Source organism: Lissotriton vulgaris, chromosome 3_1, assembly GCF_964263255.1.
Source record: "Lissotriton vulgaris chromosome 3_1, aLisVul1.2, whole genome shotgun sequence".
Classification (NCBI taxonomy): Eukaryota; Metazoa; Chordata; class Amphibia; order Caudata; family Salamandridae; genus Lissotriton; species Lissotriton vulgaris.
The window spans coordinates 1,883,140,991-1,883,158,647 of record NC_141689.1 but is presented as its reverse complement, the minus strand read 5'-3'; the positions used below and the strand labels follow the sequence as shown (position 1 = coordinate 1,883,158,647).

Below are 17,657 nucleotides of genomic sequence, written 5' to 3'. Positions count from 1 at the left end.
GCCGTGGCTTTGGAACCCAACATAAACATGGCTCACTCCCTGGAGTGAAAGAGCAGCACCCTCCTGATGCAATGCCGATTTTCTTCAGTCAGCCCAAATCGTTTGACGTAGTGGTAGTTTTTTAACCGTGCAATAATCGCGATGTCCATGTGCCACCTGGTATGATATGGTAAAATGCTTCGCCAACAGTACATGGGAAGCACATTACCCTTGATGTGAAACAGTCACCCGCTTTCAATAGGACATTGTCGTAACGTATCCCATAAATTGCAGCACCATTGTAACAGGCCACACAAGTCCACTCAGGTGAGCCTGACAGACGGGTCATTGCAGTTCTGAGTTGTTGCCGATCTGTCCTTGCTGCAGAGCCAACTTTAGCTAAGCTTGCATTTGCCTCCCTATACTTGCCCCAGTAATAAGACTGCTAAATAATACTAAACAGCAACTTCACTGTCTACAATCTTGGGTTGGACTGTTCCAACCAAACAGAGAGCAGACCATTACAAGAATTCTGTGGTCATGCTTTGCTATTGACCACTTACCTCCTCGGTCCCTCAGGACCACAATAGAAAAAGCTGCATGGCACCTTGGTGGAGATATTGTCCACAACACGGAGTGGCCATGAAGAGACCATATAATTTAAGCTGGACTGGACTGGGGTGTATAAGCAACTAGTGAACCCTCAAACAATGGTAGCCATTTGAACATGGCCTAACATTACATAATTTACATTTAAAATCTGCCCCAGTGTTTTTCAGAGACAGCATACTATACAGACCAACTGGTGTTTTACAATCCACTGCATGCGTGTTCAATGGTCCTTAACAACGATCTGGCTGGGGCGCACAAGTTTGAACAAGCAGTTGACTTGAACAATAATCTACAAATTACCCACAAGAACGCTCAAGAACAGGATTCTTACTAGTAACAGAGACAAGTCATGATGCCCCTGGACTTTTAGTGGCGCGATACCCTGCATAAATCTCCTCCATAGTCTTTACTTTTTCTGTGTGCTGTGAATTCTCAGATGCAAATACCACGTATCAAAACCATCTTTCTGTATAGGTGCTAGCATGGAGGGGATCTAACACAACTCTCAAAGTTGACCATAAATTCATTTCATTCACACCATCTTGACCCGCACTGCCAATCCAAGCCCTGTATTTCCAATACCGGTCTTTCTTTACTATTGAATCGATTGGATCCTAGGGGCTATACATTATAAAAACATCTACAAACATTTTTTTTTTTTTTTAGATCAGCACCGCTTCAATCATGCTTGAACATCAAAAAAGATGCTCCCTAAATAACATCTTGAGAATCTTGAGCGAGGGAGCTGATCTCAAATAAGAAAGCAAGCTTATAACAATTCTTTGGCAAGCAAAACAAAGGAACAAAATAGAGAAGATGCACAGAGAGGACATGGCACCAAAAGGAGAGACAGAAAAGCAGAACAGAAAGGCTTTGAGGAAATGCAGGGAGATTTTAGATAACATAGAAAAAGGGAGACAGTCATCAAATAACACCTAGATGCTACACAAAACAAAATGTGATTCACAGTAGAAGAGCAATATTATAATAATACTTAACATGATAACGATGAGGAGAAATCCAGGAATGAGGAGGCAAAGAATTCAGTAAGAGGAATATAAGCTTTTTGGATAGACTAAAAAACCTCAGATATGTATTTAGAGTGATGAAGAGTAGCTGAAATAGGAACAAACTCATGTTTGGAGAATATGTCAATAGAAAAGGAGGATGCTTGCCACAGAGGGAAATTGTAATCAAAATCAAGTGCCTGCTCAAACAAAAAGCCACAATTCCAGTTAAAAGAAGAAACTGGAATTAACACCGAAAGAAAAAACCTCGGTGGGTGTGGAAGGGTGAGGGGCAGAAGCAACAGAGTTGGACCCTCATTCTTTAGGATTAATGTGTGTAAATAAGATTTTACAACCAAAAAAATAAGTTGAGACATGTTAATGTAAAGGAGGAAAACAAGAAAAAAAAAGGAGAAAAGAAAAATCAGTCTTTTAAACATGAAACAGCGAGTGGAGACGAAATGTAGAAATAATAGTGAAAGGTGAAATACTACATAAGGAATATGAGTAAAGGACCCAAAACTGAACCCTAAGGAACTACAAACTTAACCAGATGGAAAAACAGAAAAGGTGTCCTACTCGGAAACTGTTTGAAAGTGACTCTGTACTTATCTTATTGAACTCTCGTAGAGTGTGACATGCTCAAAGAAGAAAGAACGTAATGTAAAACAGAATAATTCACCATATTAAAAGCTACAAGAGAAACAGTTAAGTGCTTGTGACAGAGTGAAGAAGAGAATTAGATCGAGTAATGCAGATTAAGTAAAGTAACCACTACATAAATCGGAAAATGATTATGTTACTTACCCAGTAAGCATCTGTTCTTGGCATCTAGAGCTGTAGATTCACATGCTTTGCCTACTCCTGTCATCTAGTGTTGGGTCCGGATGTTTGCAAGTTGTTTTTCTTCTATGAAGTCTTTTCCCAGTCACAAGGTAAGGTGACTCCTCCTTTCGGTAATAGTGCACATGGGCAGAGACTCCATGGTTAAATTGTTTTCCCGCAAGAGGTCGAGAATGGAGTAAGTAAGTGTAGTATACAGACTTAAATGTGTATGAATAAATAATGAAGAACTGCAACAATTATAGGTGCCCAGGGTCGCGGGTGGGCGCATGTGAATCTACAGCTCTACATGCCAAGAACAGATGCTTACTGGGTAAGAAACATAATCCGTTCAAGGCTTGTGTGCTGTAGATACACATGTTTTGCATAGACTACAAAGCAGTATACTCCTAAATTGGTGAGTATATTGTAAATGTTGCAGTTGTTTGAAACAGTGTTTTAAGTATTGCTTGGCCTACATTAGTTTGTTGGCGTGCTAACACATCTACATAATAGGGTACGGTAAATTTGTTTGGTGTAGACCATGTAGCTACCTTACATAAGTCGGCAAGAGGAATGTTACATAAAAAGGCCACAGTGGTCCCTATTTTGCAAGTGGAATGCGCTCTAAGGGGTATGGATAACATTCTTTTAGCTTTTGCATAGCATGTTTGAAAGCATTTAACAATCCATCTTGAAATGCCGGATTTAGAGGTGGGATTGACTTAGCGACGTGGAGCAAAAGCAACAAACCGTTGTTTCGTGAAAATCTTTGGTTCCATCTATGTAGTACAATAAAGCTCTTTTGACATCAAGAGTGTGCCAACATTGCGCATTCTTGGCAGTGGGGAGCAGATTGAGGCAAAGTTCTCCACATTCGTGGAAGAGACCTTGCGCCACCTTCAGCTGTAGAAGTCATTAGTGATCCGGTAGGTGCTGACGGCTGAGCTCATCCATTCTGGCATTCAATAATCTTGTCAGGTGGTTCGCCACCAGGAAACTTCCTTGATGGTCCAGCTATTTCCAGAGGCGCAAGGCCTCCTAGCAAAGGGCCTGAGTCCCCATGCCTCCCTGTTTTTTGCAGTGCCACATAGCAATCTGCCTCAGCTCCCGTACGTTAACATGGAGCCAGGACTCGACGGTAGACCACAGGCCTCTGATTTCCTCCTCTTCCAGATGGCCAACCCAATCCAGAAGCGATGCATCAGTCACAACTGTCTGATCTGGGTGGGAGAAGTGGGAGGGGTCGGCCACCAACCCGATTTCGGTACAGCAGCCACCACTGCAGATCATTCGCAGTCCACTACGAACTCTGGAACTGGACGGAGAAGTCCCCTTCATGTTGGGCCCTCTGGACTTCGGATCCCACTGTGGAGCGCACAAATGCCACCTAGCATGCTGAATAGCAGAATGCAGGAGGCCATTAGTCCCAACAGCTTCAGAGTCAATCTCACTAAGATCCAGGACTGCGGGTGAAAGATCAGGATCATAGAATAATCATCCTGAACTCTTTTTCTTGGGGAAAAGGCACAAAACCGAACCATTTCCAGATGAAGGGAGGCGTCTGGGAAGGAGTCCGGTGTGACTTTGTGTGCGTTTATAGTGAACCCCCAAGATAAAAGGTTCACCCTAGTCTGGAGGTGGATGACGACTGTCTGAGGCAAGCCTGCTTTCAACAGCCAGTCATTGCATCCCACCTCCGAAGGTGTGCTAACACCATCCCTTTCGTGAATACCCGAGGTGTGCTGATGAGTCCAGAAAGGCGAACTTGAAATGCTCCTATCCCACCACGAAATGCAGGTACTGCCAATAGCCCGGCAGGATCGGAATAGGGAATAGGCCTCCTGCAGGTCCAAAACCACCATCCAGAGAAGACCAGGCCTCGATTGCAAAACTGCTGGGCTCCCCGCTAGGGTGGGATAGGTCAGGTACACCTTACCCTAAGCCATGAAAGGAAGTGGAATTGCTGCTGCTGGTGAGGCTAGGCAGAAAGGCCTAGAGAACAAGCATTAGCTCTACTCTCCCAGAAGCACTCAAAAACGGAGTCAGCCTTGTCCCCAAACAAGCGATTCCCATTGAATGGTATGAGCCTCAGTGAGGACTGCACATCGCCAGAGAACCCCAGAAGACCATAGTCACATGTGGCAAATAATGGTAACACTTGTACTTATGGCCTGCCCATACGGTACTGTTCAAGCCATAATAAAATTGACAACTTGGCCGCATCTCAACCATTCTGAATTGCCTGTAAAACGACAGGATGAACGTCGTCCGGAACACCAGGGAGCACTTCTGCCACATAGTCATAAAGGCAAAAACAACAGTTGATGGACAGAATGCAGAACAATGTCATACATTCACACCAGTACAGAGATCTGGGCTTAAATCCATTGTGTCTTTGCTCACCATGCCATTCCAGTTTGAACCCAGCCATATGCAAATCAGTCTTGATCCTGTGCCTCATGGGAACAGTCCAGCATGAACTTCCAAGCCAGGTCCTCCCTGGACTGGAAACAAGCATCCTTGGACCAGTTTCAGGGTTTCACACCTCTTGAGCCAGGATAACTTGATTCCAGTGGCATGGAGAGCACGGGACCCACGTCTGGGCATACCCATCCCACTTGGGAGTGACAAATGCAAAAACAGTTGATGGTCAGGATGCAGAACAATGTCATACATTTGCCCCAGTACAGAGATCTGGGCCTAAATCCATCGTTTTTTGCTCACCATGCCATTCCAGTTTGAACACAGTCATATGCAAATCAGTCTTGACCCTGGGCCTCATGGGAACAGTCCAACCTGAACTGCCAAGGCAAATCCTCCCTGGACTGGAAACAAGCATCCTAGGACATGTCTGAACTGAGGTGGCGGAGTGAGCTAAAGAATGATGATGGATTAAACGCAGATCAGTTGAGAGGGGGTTAGTGTTTGCAATGTTCTACACTCCGTCCATCACCCCCTTTTGTTTTACATAGTCATAAAGGGCATGGGTGTAGCAGCCAGTAAACAGGAGGCATTGACTGAATGGAAGGCCAAGCTGGCTGATGAGAATAACTTCTTTCTGAATGTCTTCTCTCTTTTGGATTCGCTTTCAGGATGAGTGGTTGGGAAATTGTTGGGGTTAGTCCGGCTAGTGGAAGCCTTCATCACAAGACTCTCTTCGGAGAGGGGTGATGTGACAAAAAGGCTGGGTCATCCAGGGTAGTATGGTGGCACCTGGCAGTCTGTTGGTTAACCAGAGGACAGGTAAAAGGCTTAGCCCAAGCCCATAGGAGGGTATCTGTCAAGGCCTTATTAAATGGGAAGAGGCTCAGAAGCAGTCTGGCCAGGCTGCAGGTCATTGGGCAGTATATTTGTGTTTGCCTTCATGGTGGGAAGGTGGTCAATAACTTCTGCCGCCCAATGCAGGACCATGGATGCATGACCAAGGCATAGGGCTAAGTGTACACATCACCCTGGTCGCCAGCATTATTAGAAATCATCCCAAAAAGGGAGTGCAGTGGATGTGGTTTGCCTTGTGTTAAAGCTAATGCCGAGACCTCGGTCAGAGTCAGTTGCAATGTCAGTCGAAGTCAGACAGGCATAGAGTTGCATTGGAAAAGATAATGGAAGTCACCTGTCCTTTCTGGTGCCGAAGTTGGCATTGGCCTTAACATATCCAGGCCTGGCATGATAGCTGGCGCTGAGGGAGGTGGCGGAACTGGAGCAAAGCACAGATGTGGCATGGAATGTCCTGCTGACGCAGAGGCCAAACCTGGCAGTAGCAATTCAGGAATAAGACCTCTCAGCTCCATGTGTGCTCGAACGTGCTCCAGAGGGAGTCGGCAGAGATCAGAAGAACCGTAGCATTGCTGTGCAGAATATACTGGAATCAGCTGCGGAATCAACTCAGAAGTCGTGCGACTTCAGGAGTGAGAATCGGATTGTTGGTATTGCCCACATGCTTAGTCAGGAAACTGGTAATGACTCTGACCTGAGGATTTGTAGTATAATAAAGACTGTCCTCTAGAGCAGCTCTGTCAGCTCTACTCGTGCACTGAGGTTATATTGAGCTGTTTTGTTTGTACAAGTCGATTTAATGCCCATTAAATTCCCCATGTTACACTAATGTTCTGATTTGTTACCTTTGCCTCAAATTTTAAAGCGCTCTGATATCCTTCGGGATCAAGTTCGCGTTATATAAAACTTTATAAATAAATAGGAACAGGAATGAGTACGAAATCAAGCCTTGGACTTGAAGTGGTCCGAATGCTACGTCTTTTTATGCTTAGTGACGTTAGTGACATCTCGTGCTCATGGATGGCCTTCAGGTTCATAGAGGCGCAGAGTCCGCAGGTCTTGGAGTCGTGGCTCGACCCCAGTCACCAAAGGCACACCTGGTGGGGGGGCCTGGGACAGGTACATGTTTATGACAGTCCTTACAGAAATTAAAACCTGTCACTTTAGAAGTTTACATCCCCTTTCACTTGAAGATGTGTCAGAAATCTCAGCAAAAAGTTCTTTGAGAGATGACAAAACTCAGGATATGCGTCTGGCGGAGTGGAAAGAAAGGAACAGACATCAGCGTGCGAGTGGCTCGCCTATATAGTCCCCACTAGTCATTTCTAGAGTGGAATGGCATGTGCGCTTAGCCGTAAGGTGCCACCTCCGGCACGCAGTGTTACGGTGCAAAACTTTCTGAAGCCAGTGTGACACCTGAGGATCATCAAAAGGTGCGTAATTTGCAGCTAGAAGTCCAAAAGAAATCAGTTAGCATTTGGACCAATGATGGAGGATAAAAATACCAGTTTTCTTAAAGTATTCCTTATGCATGTGGTGGTATAAAGGGTCTTTCTTTTCTGCACTATTCTCTTTAATAAGGCAATATAGATCGAGTTAATGCTATCCGGTCCATCCTGCGCTTTCAACATCTTTCATCTCATCCGTCTTGCAAAAGGCTGCTTATTTTACACATTTATTCTATTCTTCTTAGTGACGGTCACTCTTTTGCGATATAGGGGGGGGGGGGGTGTTCCAGTATGTGGAAACATCTGGCTTTCTTCTCCAGGATGCTGCTCTGCTTAAGTTGCACCTATTTAACGTAGCTCAAATGCATGTTGAATGCTCATTGCGCCACTGGAACCAAGCTACACCCGACTGACGAGACCCAATCAGGGTGAAACTTGTTCTCAATTGCTTGCGTTTCAGCGTTTTGGCAGTTCAGGCTGAACTTTTCTTATTGGAGTAGGGTCAAGACCAATATGTATATGGTTGGGTCCAAATGGAGATGGAACGATGTGCACAATAACGATGCAGTTATTATTAGTGACTAAGATTAATTCAACCATTCCATCCATCACTTTTTTGTATACGTCAATGCCAAGCCTTAAGTGTGATCAGTATGCAGAGTTAAATGAAATCCTTGCTAAGCCCTTGCAACCTCACCCAACATCAATATACTAATCAGGACTCAATTTAGAGGACATGTCCAGAGACGCAAATAACCCTTCTTACCAGGCTAGTCTTCTTACCAGGCTAGTGATTTGTCCCTAATCGAGAAATAAGTTTTAAAAAATATAAATCATTGAAGGTTTGCTTAGGTCAACTTGAAATAAAAAAATGAGTCTTACCATAGTGGTCTCTTGGATAGATCCAAAGCTGTTAATGAAAATGTTGACCACTACATCTACAGGAATGCCTGAGGATGGAAATAAATACATTATTAAAGAGAGTATATAAAACACAATCATGAAAATAATTGCCTAGAATATGACAAATTATGAAGCACATCAACCAGAGTCTGCCAAAATGTCACTAATTAACTGAAGGTAATGACAGCAGTTTTCAGAAATACACAACAGAAAACAGGGACAAACTCTTCATTGTTTTACATGGGACAGACTCAACCAGAATGGGTTTCAGGTAAAAAGAAATAATCTAAATTGTTTGCACAGTTGTGTGTATACTGTAGCAGCCACCGAGGTGTACACAGAAGAGAATCCTGTCCCAGTTGCTTCCCTATATTCATGTTATTAACAGGCTTTGATTTTGCATGTAGCCTATTAATTCTTTTTAACTTGGTTGGTTAAAATGATCCAACAAAGCCAACCATTTAGTTACTTGGCATTACTCTCTTAGTAGTTGCTTTGAAAGGATAGCTTTCTTTCCGAGAGAAGGAAAAATGTCTTCACCATCGTAACAAAGTTTCAATTCTATTAAGGACTCTGAGGCAAGGATTATGCCTTTTTTCTCCGCTTTATTTATACAGCAGCCACTTTAAAAACAACACAATCAAACTCTTTCCCAAGAAACCTAAGGGAAAAACAGCACATTATCCAATCAACACAAAGCAAGCCCCATACTAGTCCTTCCTTTATCTGCACACACCCTCTTTCTTCGTGCAACCAAGGTCCAGTCCTGCTCTGTAGTTAATCCTGCTTGTTCGATTCATTCCCTGAAGACAAACCAAAATATCCAGAAATATGACTCTCAGGAGGTCTTATAATTTTTAGGTACACTAATATTGACCATAACATCTCCATAAATAATATTATTCAGAATACATTATACAATCATAATTATTCACAATTGTCCAAAAAACTTTACTTACTACCATACATGGACCACGAATATTTGTTCTCCATCTGGACCTGGAGTAAATCTTGGGTGGGATAATCCTTTCATTGTAGTCCTTAATAGAATTGAAACTTTCCATTAGGAGCGCTAGGATATTTTTCATTCTAAGGAAGGACTGAAGAAGAGGATTAAGCTTGTTCAAAGCTTATTGACCACAAGGGATGTCACATCTACCACCGGTTTAAAGTAAAAACATTTGAAGGTAGAATCGGAGGACCAATCAGCAGAATTCAATGAGAAGGCTTTTGCTGCCAAGGCACCTCTAGTGGAATATGCACCGAACTTAAATACGTAATTTCCAGCTTCCTACATCAGCCATCTAATCCATCTAGCAGTGATATTCGATATGGAAACCCATAAGTCTGGAGGAACCATGCATCGGACATGAGGCCTCCCCAATTGCCTGCAAATTGAGCCACCTGTGGTGAGGTCCTCTGCAAGAGTAGAAGCATCCGAAGTTAAATTGGTCTTCCCACTGACCACATCGAGAGCCTTGACCCCTGATGGGGTGGGATGAAGTGGTACCGACGGCCGCCCTCCTCCATGACTGGCCCTTTAGAAAACCCATGGGGGGAAAATACACTTCATTGATACTTGGGCTTTTTCTCCAGTTGAGTAAAAGTTGCAACAAACCCGACCAATTCTATCACAAAGGGATCGCTTGAAAGTCTTCCATGTGCAACAGGGCCTGTTTCGGATGAAGCAAGATCAAGGAGCTTGGGATCCACATTTATCAGGAGTGGTCTCCTTTGCTCTGTGGACAGAGCACATTGAGGGTTGCCTAGGAAAATTATACTGTTTTGCTTTCTCAGCCATGTTGAGGATTTTTGTGAGGGGTCCTGTTATGCCCATCAATTTGTCTTGGTAAGACCGCCAAAAGAGGTCTATACCTTTCTAAGGCTCTCTAATATATTGCCTCAAGAAGGTTGCCATCCTAGCATCTATTTCAGTTAAGGCTATCTTGCCCTCCAGAGAAGGAAAGGGGTACTCCTGCGGTAGGCGAGGCAGAGATTCTATTACCAGCAGCTTTCTCATCTGACCCACAATGCACAATACTATTTTGGTTGATGGAGACCATTCGGAAGAGCGGAGAAGCATCATCTTGTCTGGGTCCTGCAAGTCTCAGGTGTCTGTGAGAAGGGATTTTGAGATGGTCGTATACAGGTCTGGGGACAGCCGCCATGACTGGGAAGGACCTTGGTCTCCATCTTCCCAATGAGAAACCTCTGCTTGGGATTCACCCCATTCGAGGGGAGGTTAATATCCCCCGGAAAAGCCCCAGGAAGGGTCATGGAATGGAACTCTGGAAAGTCAGAGAGTAAGGGCTAGGAGAGCAAGGCCCTGTTGAAGCAGTCAAACTTAGCCATGTCCACGCCCTAGACACGCTTCCTTTTTTCCGCTACTTATTGAGGATTTTTAACAAGTTACCACCTGCTGGCGGGGAGGGGGGGGGGGGGGGGGGTGCAGGGAGGTTCTTGTGCGAGGGATGGGTTCTCCATCAGATTAAAAGGTGCAGGCTGACGGAACGTCCTTATCAAAAGTTTGCACTCTAGCAGCACTATAGGCAACTGCCTGATGTTTGGACATGCCTACTGCATCGGAATTCATTATAGACTGGGTAATAGGGAGGATTGCCCTCTTCGTTCCCATATTCATCCCCAGATGGGTTCCTTTTTTGTGGCCAGGGGAGGCTCAGTTACAGTTATGGCTGCTGGAGGCTGTACCTGTTGTGGCGCAGCTATAGAAGCTTCAAGGCTCCAGCAACGGTTTAACCCTGGGACCAACATACCCTTGCCCTATATCCGCCAAGTGCCTGGGATGTCACTGCGGGTGTGCAAGCAGGTTCTGGATCTGAAAACTCAATACAGACCCCCTCAGAGTGTCCCAGTAATCGGCAACTGGCTGGAAATTAATACAAACCCCATTGGGGCGTCCAAACCACAAATATGCTGGAATTACCAGTGTTACAGACTCGCTGAGACGTTCTTCTCCAGGACCTGTGGATAAGTGTGGCTCAGGGGTTAGGGGCGGCAGACCCGGAAGCTGAGATCGGCCCTGGACCAGGGTTCAATTCCCCGCCTCGGCGGGTCTTGGGCTCAAAAATTCCACGGACTCGATAATTCTCGCTCCGGTGCCTTCTCAACTCACGGGTTCACACTCTGCGACTCTGGGCAATAGCTTGCTTAATCTCCACAACGGCCCCTCGCGGCGGGATGCCTGGCTTTCACCTTGTGGATACCCTGCCGGGGTTATCTCACAGGGGAATACCAGGACGGGTTCCCTAAGCAAGCGCCGGGAAACCCTTTGTGGGTAGCTGTGCGCTATATAAGCTCAAATACATTTACATTTACATTTACCTGCGGGCAAGGCTTTCGAAGCAGCAAAGACTCCAATTTGAATTACCCTGTCAGCGTGGCCTGCAAATGGGACTCTATGAACCAATGGGCAGAAAGCGGCCTCTAGATTGATGAGGTCACGCTCGCACATGAATAAACCAGCATTAAAATTACTGACCACCAAAAACTTTAAAATCAGTCACAAAATGCACAGAGTGACGACACACTTATCTCAGGGCTGATGAGCAGCCATGAAAGAGGGGGTGTGAAGTTAAAGGAGGGACTTATAAGGGGATTGACGTGTGCCTACTGGATAATGTGCTGTTGATCTCTTTCCCTAGGTTTCATGGGAAACAAAGTTTTACCATGATGTTTTAAAGTGGCTGCTGTTCAAATAAAGCAGGAAAGCACAATCCTCGCCTCAGGTCTGGACATAGAATATAGGCTGCAGTTTACTTATATTTTCCGATCACTTTTCATTTTTATTTGCTCAGGCAACACAGTTCCTGTTCTGCTGAATAGTGGAATTTTACGACCATTACAAGCGTGGCTCAATATGATTACTTGACTGAAGCGAGAGTCACTCTGCAGCGCTCTGATGCTCCTCTTGCTTGCCCAGTTTCGGTTCTTTCTGTTTGAAAAGCTCTGGCTCAGTTCTCTTTTTTTCAATGCATTTCTTTAAACTTAGCGCTAGACTCCAGTTAATTATTTTAACTTTTAATTTTACAATTTGCATGATTACATTAGTTTGTATTAATTTCACAGTACCCGCTTTGGAAAGCTAGTTTTCCTTCAACAACGGGAGGTTCTGGGTTTCAGTTTATTTTTATTACCTACCCCCCCCTTTATTTACTTCCTTTACCCATTTCCATGGTAACTCAATCAGTTCTCACCCTCTGGGTTTTGTAATATTTCCAACCTCTATGAGCACAGATGTTGCCTGACCATTTGCACTTGTCCGCCCCTGGTGCTAGAGAAACTGCAATTTTGACTTCCTACCTTCTCTACCTCCAGGCTTCACTATTAATATTAAGAAACGGATATGGTACATTTGATTAATCCTTCTACCATTTCCGTGTCTTCTGGCATTGCAACTTGTACAACTAGTACCAGTAGATTCTCCCTGGCTCCCATCCAAAAGGATATCCTCCCACCTTCGATGAATCCTACTCTATTTCCATTCAATCCGAGCACATAAGGTTAAGCTATCTCTCACAATAGCCTCTATGAAATAAGACATTTAATTCTTAAAGAAAAGTGGCGTCATAAATAATTAGCGGGGCCAGTGTCCATAAGCCAAACAATTATCCAACAAGAACACTTCCAGAAAATCGGCAGCACCGTTAACATCATTCAAAGGGACACTTTTACAGTGTCTCGCGGGTAGCTTCTAGTACCTTCCCATCAGTGGAATCGCTGGTATTTAAGTTATGTTATCTTCTAATGCGATTAGCGCCTTCTCTAGTGTTGTTTAGCACTGGTCCCTGGACTCTTATTTAATTCTTATTTCAGACTATCAAACTACTTTTTTTTTAGCCTCTACTTACCACCCAACATGTTCGTTCCTAATCCGACTAATGCCTTTTCAAATATCCTCCAAGTCTTACAAGTAATACCTGCCCTTTCTTTCTCAACACGGATACTGAATCTTACACACATTGATAAGTCTGCTCTCGACTCCACTGCCATTCTTTAAAGGTTTCATTCAAGGCACCTCCATTTTGGTCCCATGATTCTATACTTAACTTGTTAAAATGAAGCCCAGGGGCAAACCCTTAAGAGATAATCTGGTAAAAAGACAACAGCCTGCAACCAACATTAATTACCTTATGGTCATCAAAAGCTATAAGAAAGCAATAAAATTAATCGTTGGATTGCAAATATTCCTTACCGGGTTGGCTCTGGCACAAATTCTTCACAAACAATGTTTTCTAGTGTTTTTAAGGACAAACATTATCCAAAATACAACTTTCTTACTTTATTCTACTGTTGCCTAAGTGGCCTCTTTGAAGATTTCTGAAACCTTAATAGTTCATGAATATGTTTAAGTCTTCAATTTAGATATCACTATCATGCTAGCTTCTAAGATCAAACAATTGACTGCTCAGTGAAGGATGCGGCTCCAGAGGTGCCCATGATAGCAAGTGTGTGGCAGACAAAGGATGGCCATACCAAAGTTCAACTTCGCTTACTAGGGATATATGGGAACTAGACAGAGTGGCCAGTGAGTTTATTCACTGAAATTTGAGAAGAGCATAGGAGTGTTGCAGGTATGAAAAGGAACAAGGTTCCTGCTAGGAGGTATACTGGCGCCCACAGGACTATGGTTGGGCAGCAATCTGAAACTGGAGATCATCCCTGGTTCTAAGGATTATGCTTTGGTAGCTAGTGGCACTGACATGGAGTTCAAGAAGTAAAGTGCGCTACAAAAGTGTAGGCGCATCCCTGAAGTGGGCACACTTGTTCGGGTTCTGGGTGTAGATTCCCAAAGAGAGTTCAGATATGAAAGTTCAATGAATAAAGTTTCAACAATTTATTTGAAGATGTTTGTTTTTAAAGTTTCATTTTTTCTTATACGATATGTTCATCAAAACATTGGTATTAATCAACATTGGGATTTCGGACTAACCAAGTCCTTTATCAAGGAGCACTGTAACAAAAGAATGAACAAACCCTAATCAATAAAGTTGCATCATAGGCATACGTAATGCATAGGTGACTTGGTGGTACATCCACATGCTAACCTTTGTGACATATTGGTGAAGAACGTAAGGAATTAACAAGTGTGTTGAGGGTGAAAAAGATTATGCGTGTTAGGGGTGAAGAACGAAATAGAGATTAGAAACTAAATTGGAACGTAATTAAAATACCGGGTGAAAGAAAAGACTCATGAAATGGTGCATATCGGAAAGACCCGTTAGAATCGAGGATGTAAAACGGAACGTGGGGGACTGTGGCGAACAGTGACAGAACAAACCTCAGGATGCGAGGCTTACACGACGGACTTCATTGTAAGGGAGGTGGCTGGAAAGGAGAAAGAAATAAATGAAATAAAGATCGCGTTAATGCCAAGCAGGGTAAACGCCATGGGACTGGGGTGTGGGTTAAGACGGCAGTCTACTTACAGCAGCCGGTTTCAGCGCTTGCGTGTAGAAAGTCGGTTCAGCAGTCGGGAACAACGCGGAGTTAACGCGGAGTTCGACAATTCAAAGCTAGCGTGGACCAAAATAGACAAAGGACTATTGGGTTTGAGTGGGGGATTGGAAGGTAGTGATGGCGGTCGCCATCTTGGACAGGGGAAAAAAAAAGGAACAGTGTAAGAAGAAGTAAAAGAAAAGATAGCAATACCTCATGCTTAAAGTACAAACAGCAGAGGCAAAGTAAATAGCATCACTGTGGTGCCAGAAGGGCATCATAAAAAACAGCTAAATTCAGTCCGGTCATTGAGACCCCACGGTTTCTGGGCTTGAAGTCTGTAAATCCAAGAAATTTCTCTCTGCAAGAGAAACTTATCATTGTCTCTTCCTTCAATTTTGGGAACGGTTTCTAGGACCAAGTACTTTAATTGAGCCACGTTATAGTTGGCTTCATTAAAGTGAATTGCTAAGTTAGACTTGGTGTTTTTTGTGCGAATATTCGATTTATGTTCATTGAGTCTAATCTTTATTTTCCTGCTGGTTTTGCCCACATATATTTTGCCGCAAGGGCATTTGAGCAGGTAGATAAGGTTAGAAGAGTCGCAAGTGGCGTCTACTTTTAATTTGATGTCGTAGCCTCTCATGGGGTGGTTGATGTGGTTTCCTTTGATAATGTTATTGCAATTGTTGCAATGGTGACAAGGTCGTGTGCCGGTGTGTTTAGCAGGAGCGGTATCAAGGTTGGTATCGGATAGAATTTCTTTGATATTTCTTGGGCGAGTGTATGCAAAGATTGGAGGCTCCTTGAAGAGGTCTCCGAAATCCGGTTCAGATGCAAGGATGCGCCAGTGTTTTAGTATGGTGCTTTTGTAGATGTTACTCACTGTTGAATACCTCGATACTAGGACCATCCTCTGTTGGTTGCTCTTATGGCTGCTCTGCAGAGCATCATCGCGGGATGTTGCGGTGGTTCTCTCAATGGCTTCCTTCAAGATTTGTTCAGGATATCCTCTTTTCTGGAATCTTGATGCCATGGCTTGAATCTGGTTCAATCTGGTGTCTGGACTAGATACAATTCGGGTAACTCTCAACATCTGGCTGTATGGTAAGTGTTTTTTGAGGGCATTCCGGTGGAAGCTGCTGTAGAGTAAAGTGTTATTTCGGTCCGTGGGTTTTCGGAATAAGTCAGTCTGAATTCCATGATTGGTGATCTTGAACAAGACATCTAAGAAAGCGATCTCTTGTTTGTTGATGTTCCACGTGAACTCTATGCGGTCATCCTTAGAGTTGAGATCCATTAAGGCGTGTTCTAGGCTTTCTTGTGACCTCTTCCAAATAAAGAATAAATCGTCTATATACCGCACGTATAACTTGAGATTATCCATCCATATTTGGTTCCCAAAGATGTGGTGAGATTCAAAGTTGCCCATGTATAGATTTGCATATGTGGGAGCCGCGCAATTGCCCATGGCCATTCCGGACATTTGAAGGTACCATTTCTGTTCGTGTACAAAATAACTGTGGTACAAAGTGTAGATCATAAGTTCAAGTATGAAAGTCTTCATGGGATCATTGATGTTGGTTGATAGTAAGGCTTGTTCCACTGCAGCGATCCCTCCCTCATGAGGGATGGAGGTGTATAGGCTTTTAACATCTGCGGTGCAGAGAATTAAGTTTTCGTTAGCATCAACTTGTATGGAGGAAAGTTTTTTGAGAAAATCCGTAGTGTCCTTGATGTGGCTGGGAAGTTTTAGGACCAAAGGTTGTAAGTAACGGTCTATGAATTTTCCTGTGGGTTCATGAATTGAGCCCCTCGTTGAGACTATTGGACGAAATGGAGGATCCATTAGGTTCTTGTGGATCTTTGGTAGCATGGTAATAGTGGGGCTTCTAGGGTGTGCCACTATCAAGTATTTCTTAGTCCTGTCATCAATGGTGTTGTCAGCAGCTGCTTTGTTGATGATGTTAGATAATTCCGTAGTGAATTCGCTGGTGGGATTACCTTCGAGGGGTAAATAAACGTCAGAATCCGAGATGTGCTCGGTAACCCGTTGGTCATATAGTTTCTGGTTGAGAATGACGAGGCCTCCCCCCTTGTCTGCCTTCAGACACTTGATCGAAGGGTTCCTGGCGATGTTCTTTAGGGTGTCTAGGTCTTTGTTGGTAATGTTTCTGTGGATTTTCTTACGGTAATTGAATTTGGCTATATCCTGTTTCACCAAGGTCTCAAAAGTGTCAATGCTCTTGTGGCTTGCAGGTGGTATAAAGGTGCTGGATGGTCGTAAGCCCAAAAGTTGATCTGGTTTGGGTTCTCTGGGTGGCTCTAGGACCCTTTCAAAGAAGTGTTTTAAACATAGTTTCCTCGTGAATTTGAAGGTGCTAACTTCCAATTCTAGTAAGTTGGTGCTGCTAGTGGGTACGAATGACATCCCTTTTTGGAGAATCTTCGTTTCATGATTAGTCAAAGTGGTGTCAGAGATGTTTATAACTAACGATTCCTCTTGGTTTTCGGTTTGGTTTTCTGTGGTAGTTGGGTGCTTTCGGTGTTTTTGTCCTGCCCTTTTGCCCCGTCTGGGTCGTCGGTTCTGTCTGGGCTTCTCTCTAAAAAAGGCTCCGTGGTGGTTTGATCAATCGTGATAGTGGATGACGTTTCACTAGGTGAAGCCGCAGAGGTTGTAGTTGATGCTGCTGCTGGAGTTTTTTTCGGTGGACGGTTAGAGGGGTCACTTCCAGAGGATGAAGTATCTGTGTTTGGATTAAATGGTCTGTTTCTGCGGCGTTGGGCATACACGTCTGCCCACGTGTATACCTCCCCTAATTTATAATCCAAGGTGTCCCGACGGAACTTTCGGATCTTCCGGTCGTTAATATCCTTGGTGTGTCTATCCAATTGTTTGTTGATATCTTCCAGAGTAGCAGCGAGTTCTTCAGGTGAGATCGAATCTTTGAGTTCACTTTCAATGGTGGAAATCTCTTGTGATAATTCCACTAGGATTCCAGACAGTTCCTCAACAATAAGCAGTATGAGGTCTAAACTGCATTTGTTGAGGATGCCATTCCATCTCTCAACAAACGCTTTGGAGTTCTTGCATAGAGACGGTTTTAAGGCAATCCGTAGGCCACGGGGAATGCGGAGGACCTTATGGTAC

At 43.9% G+C, this 17,657-nt stretch overlaps 1 protein-coding gene across 2 annotated transcripts in view; it reads right to left on the bottom strand.

Moving 5' to 3' along the window:
* GLRB (glycine receptor beta) overlaps positions 1-17,657 on the bottom strand; it is a 202,013-nt gene that overhangs the window by 106,488 nt on the left and 77,868 nt on the right. For both annotated transcript variants that reach the window (XM_086962344.1, XM_086962345.1), the window contains exon 4: positions 8,030-8,097. In XM_086962344.1, the coding sequence (XP_086818470.1) occupies positions 8,030-8,097 (68 nt within the window). The remainder of the gene's footprint in view (positions 1-8,029; positions 8,098-17,657) is intronic.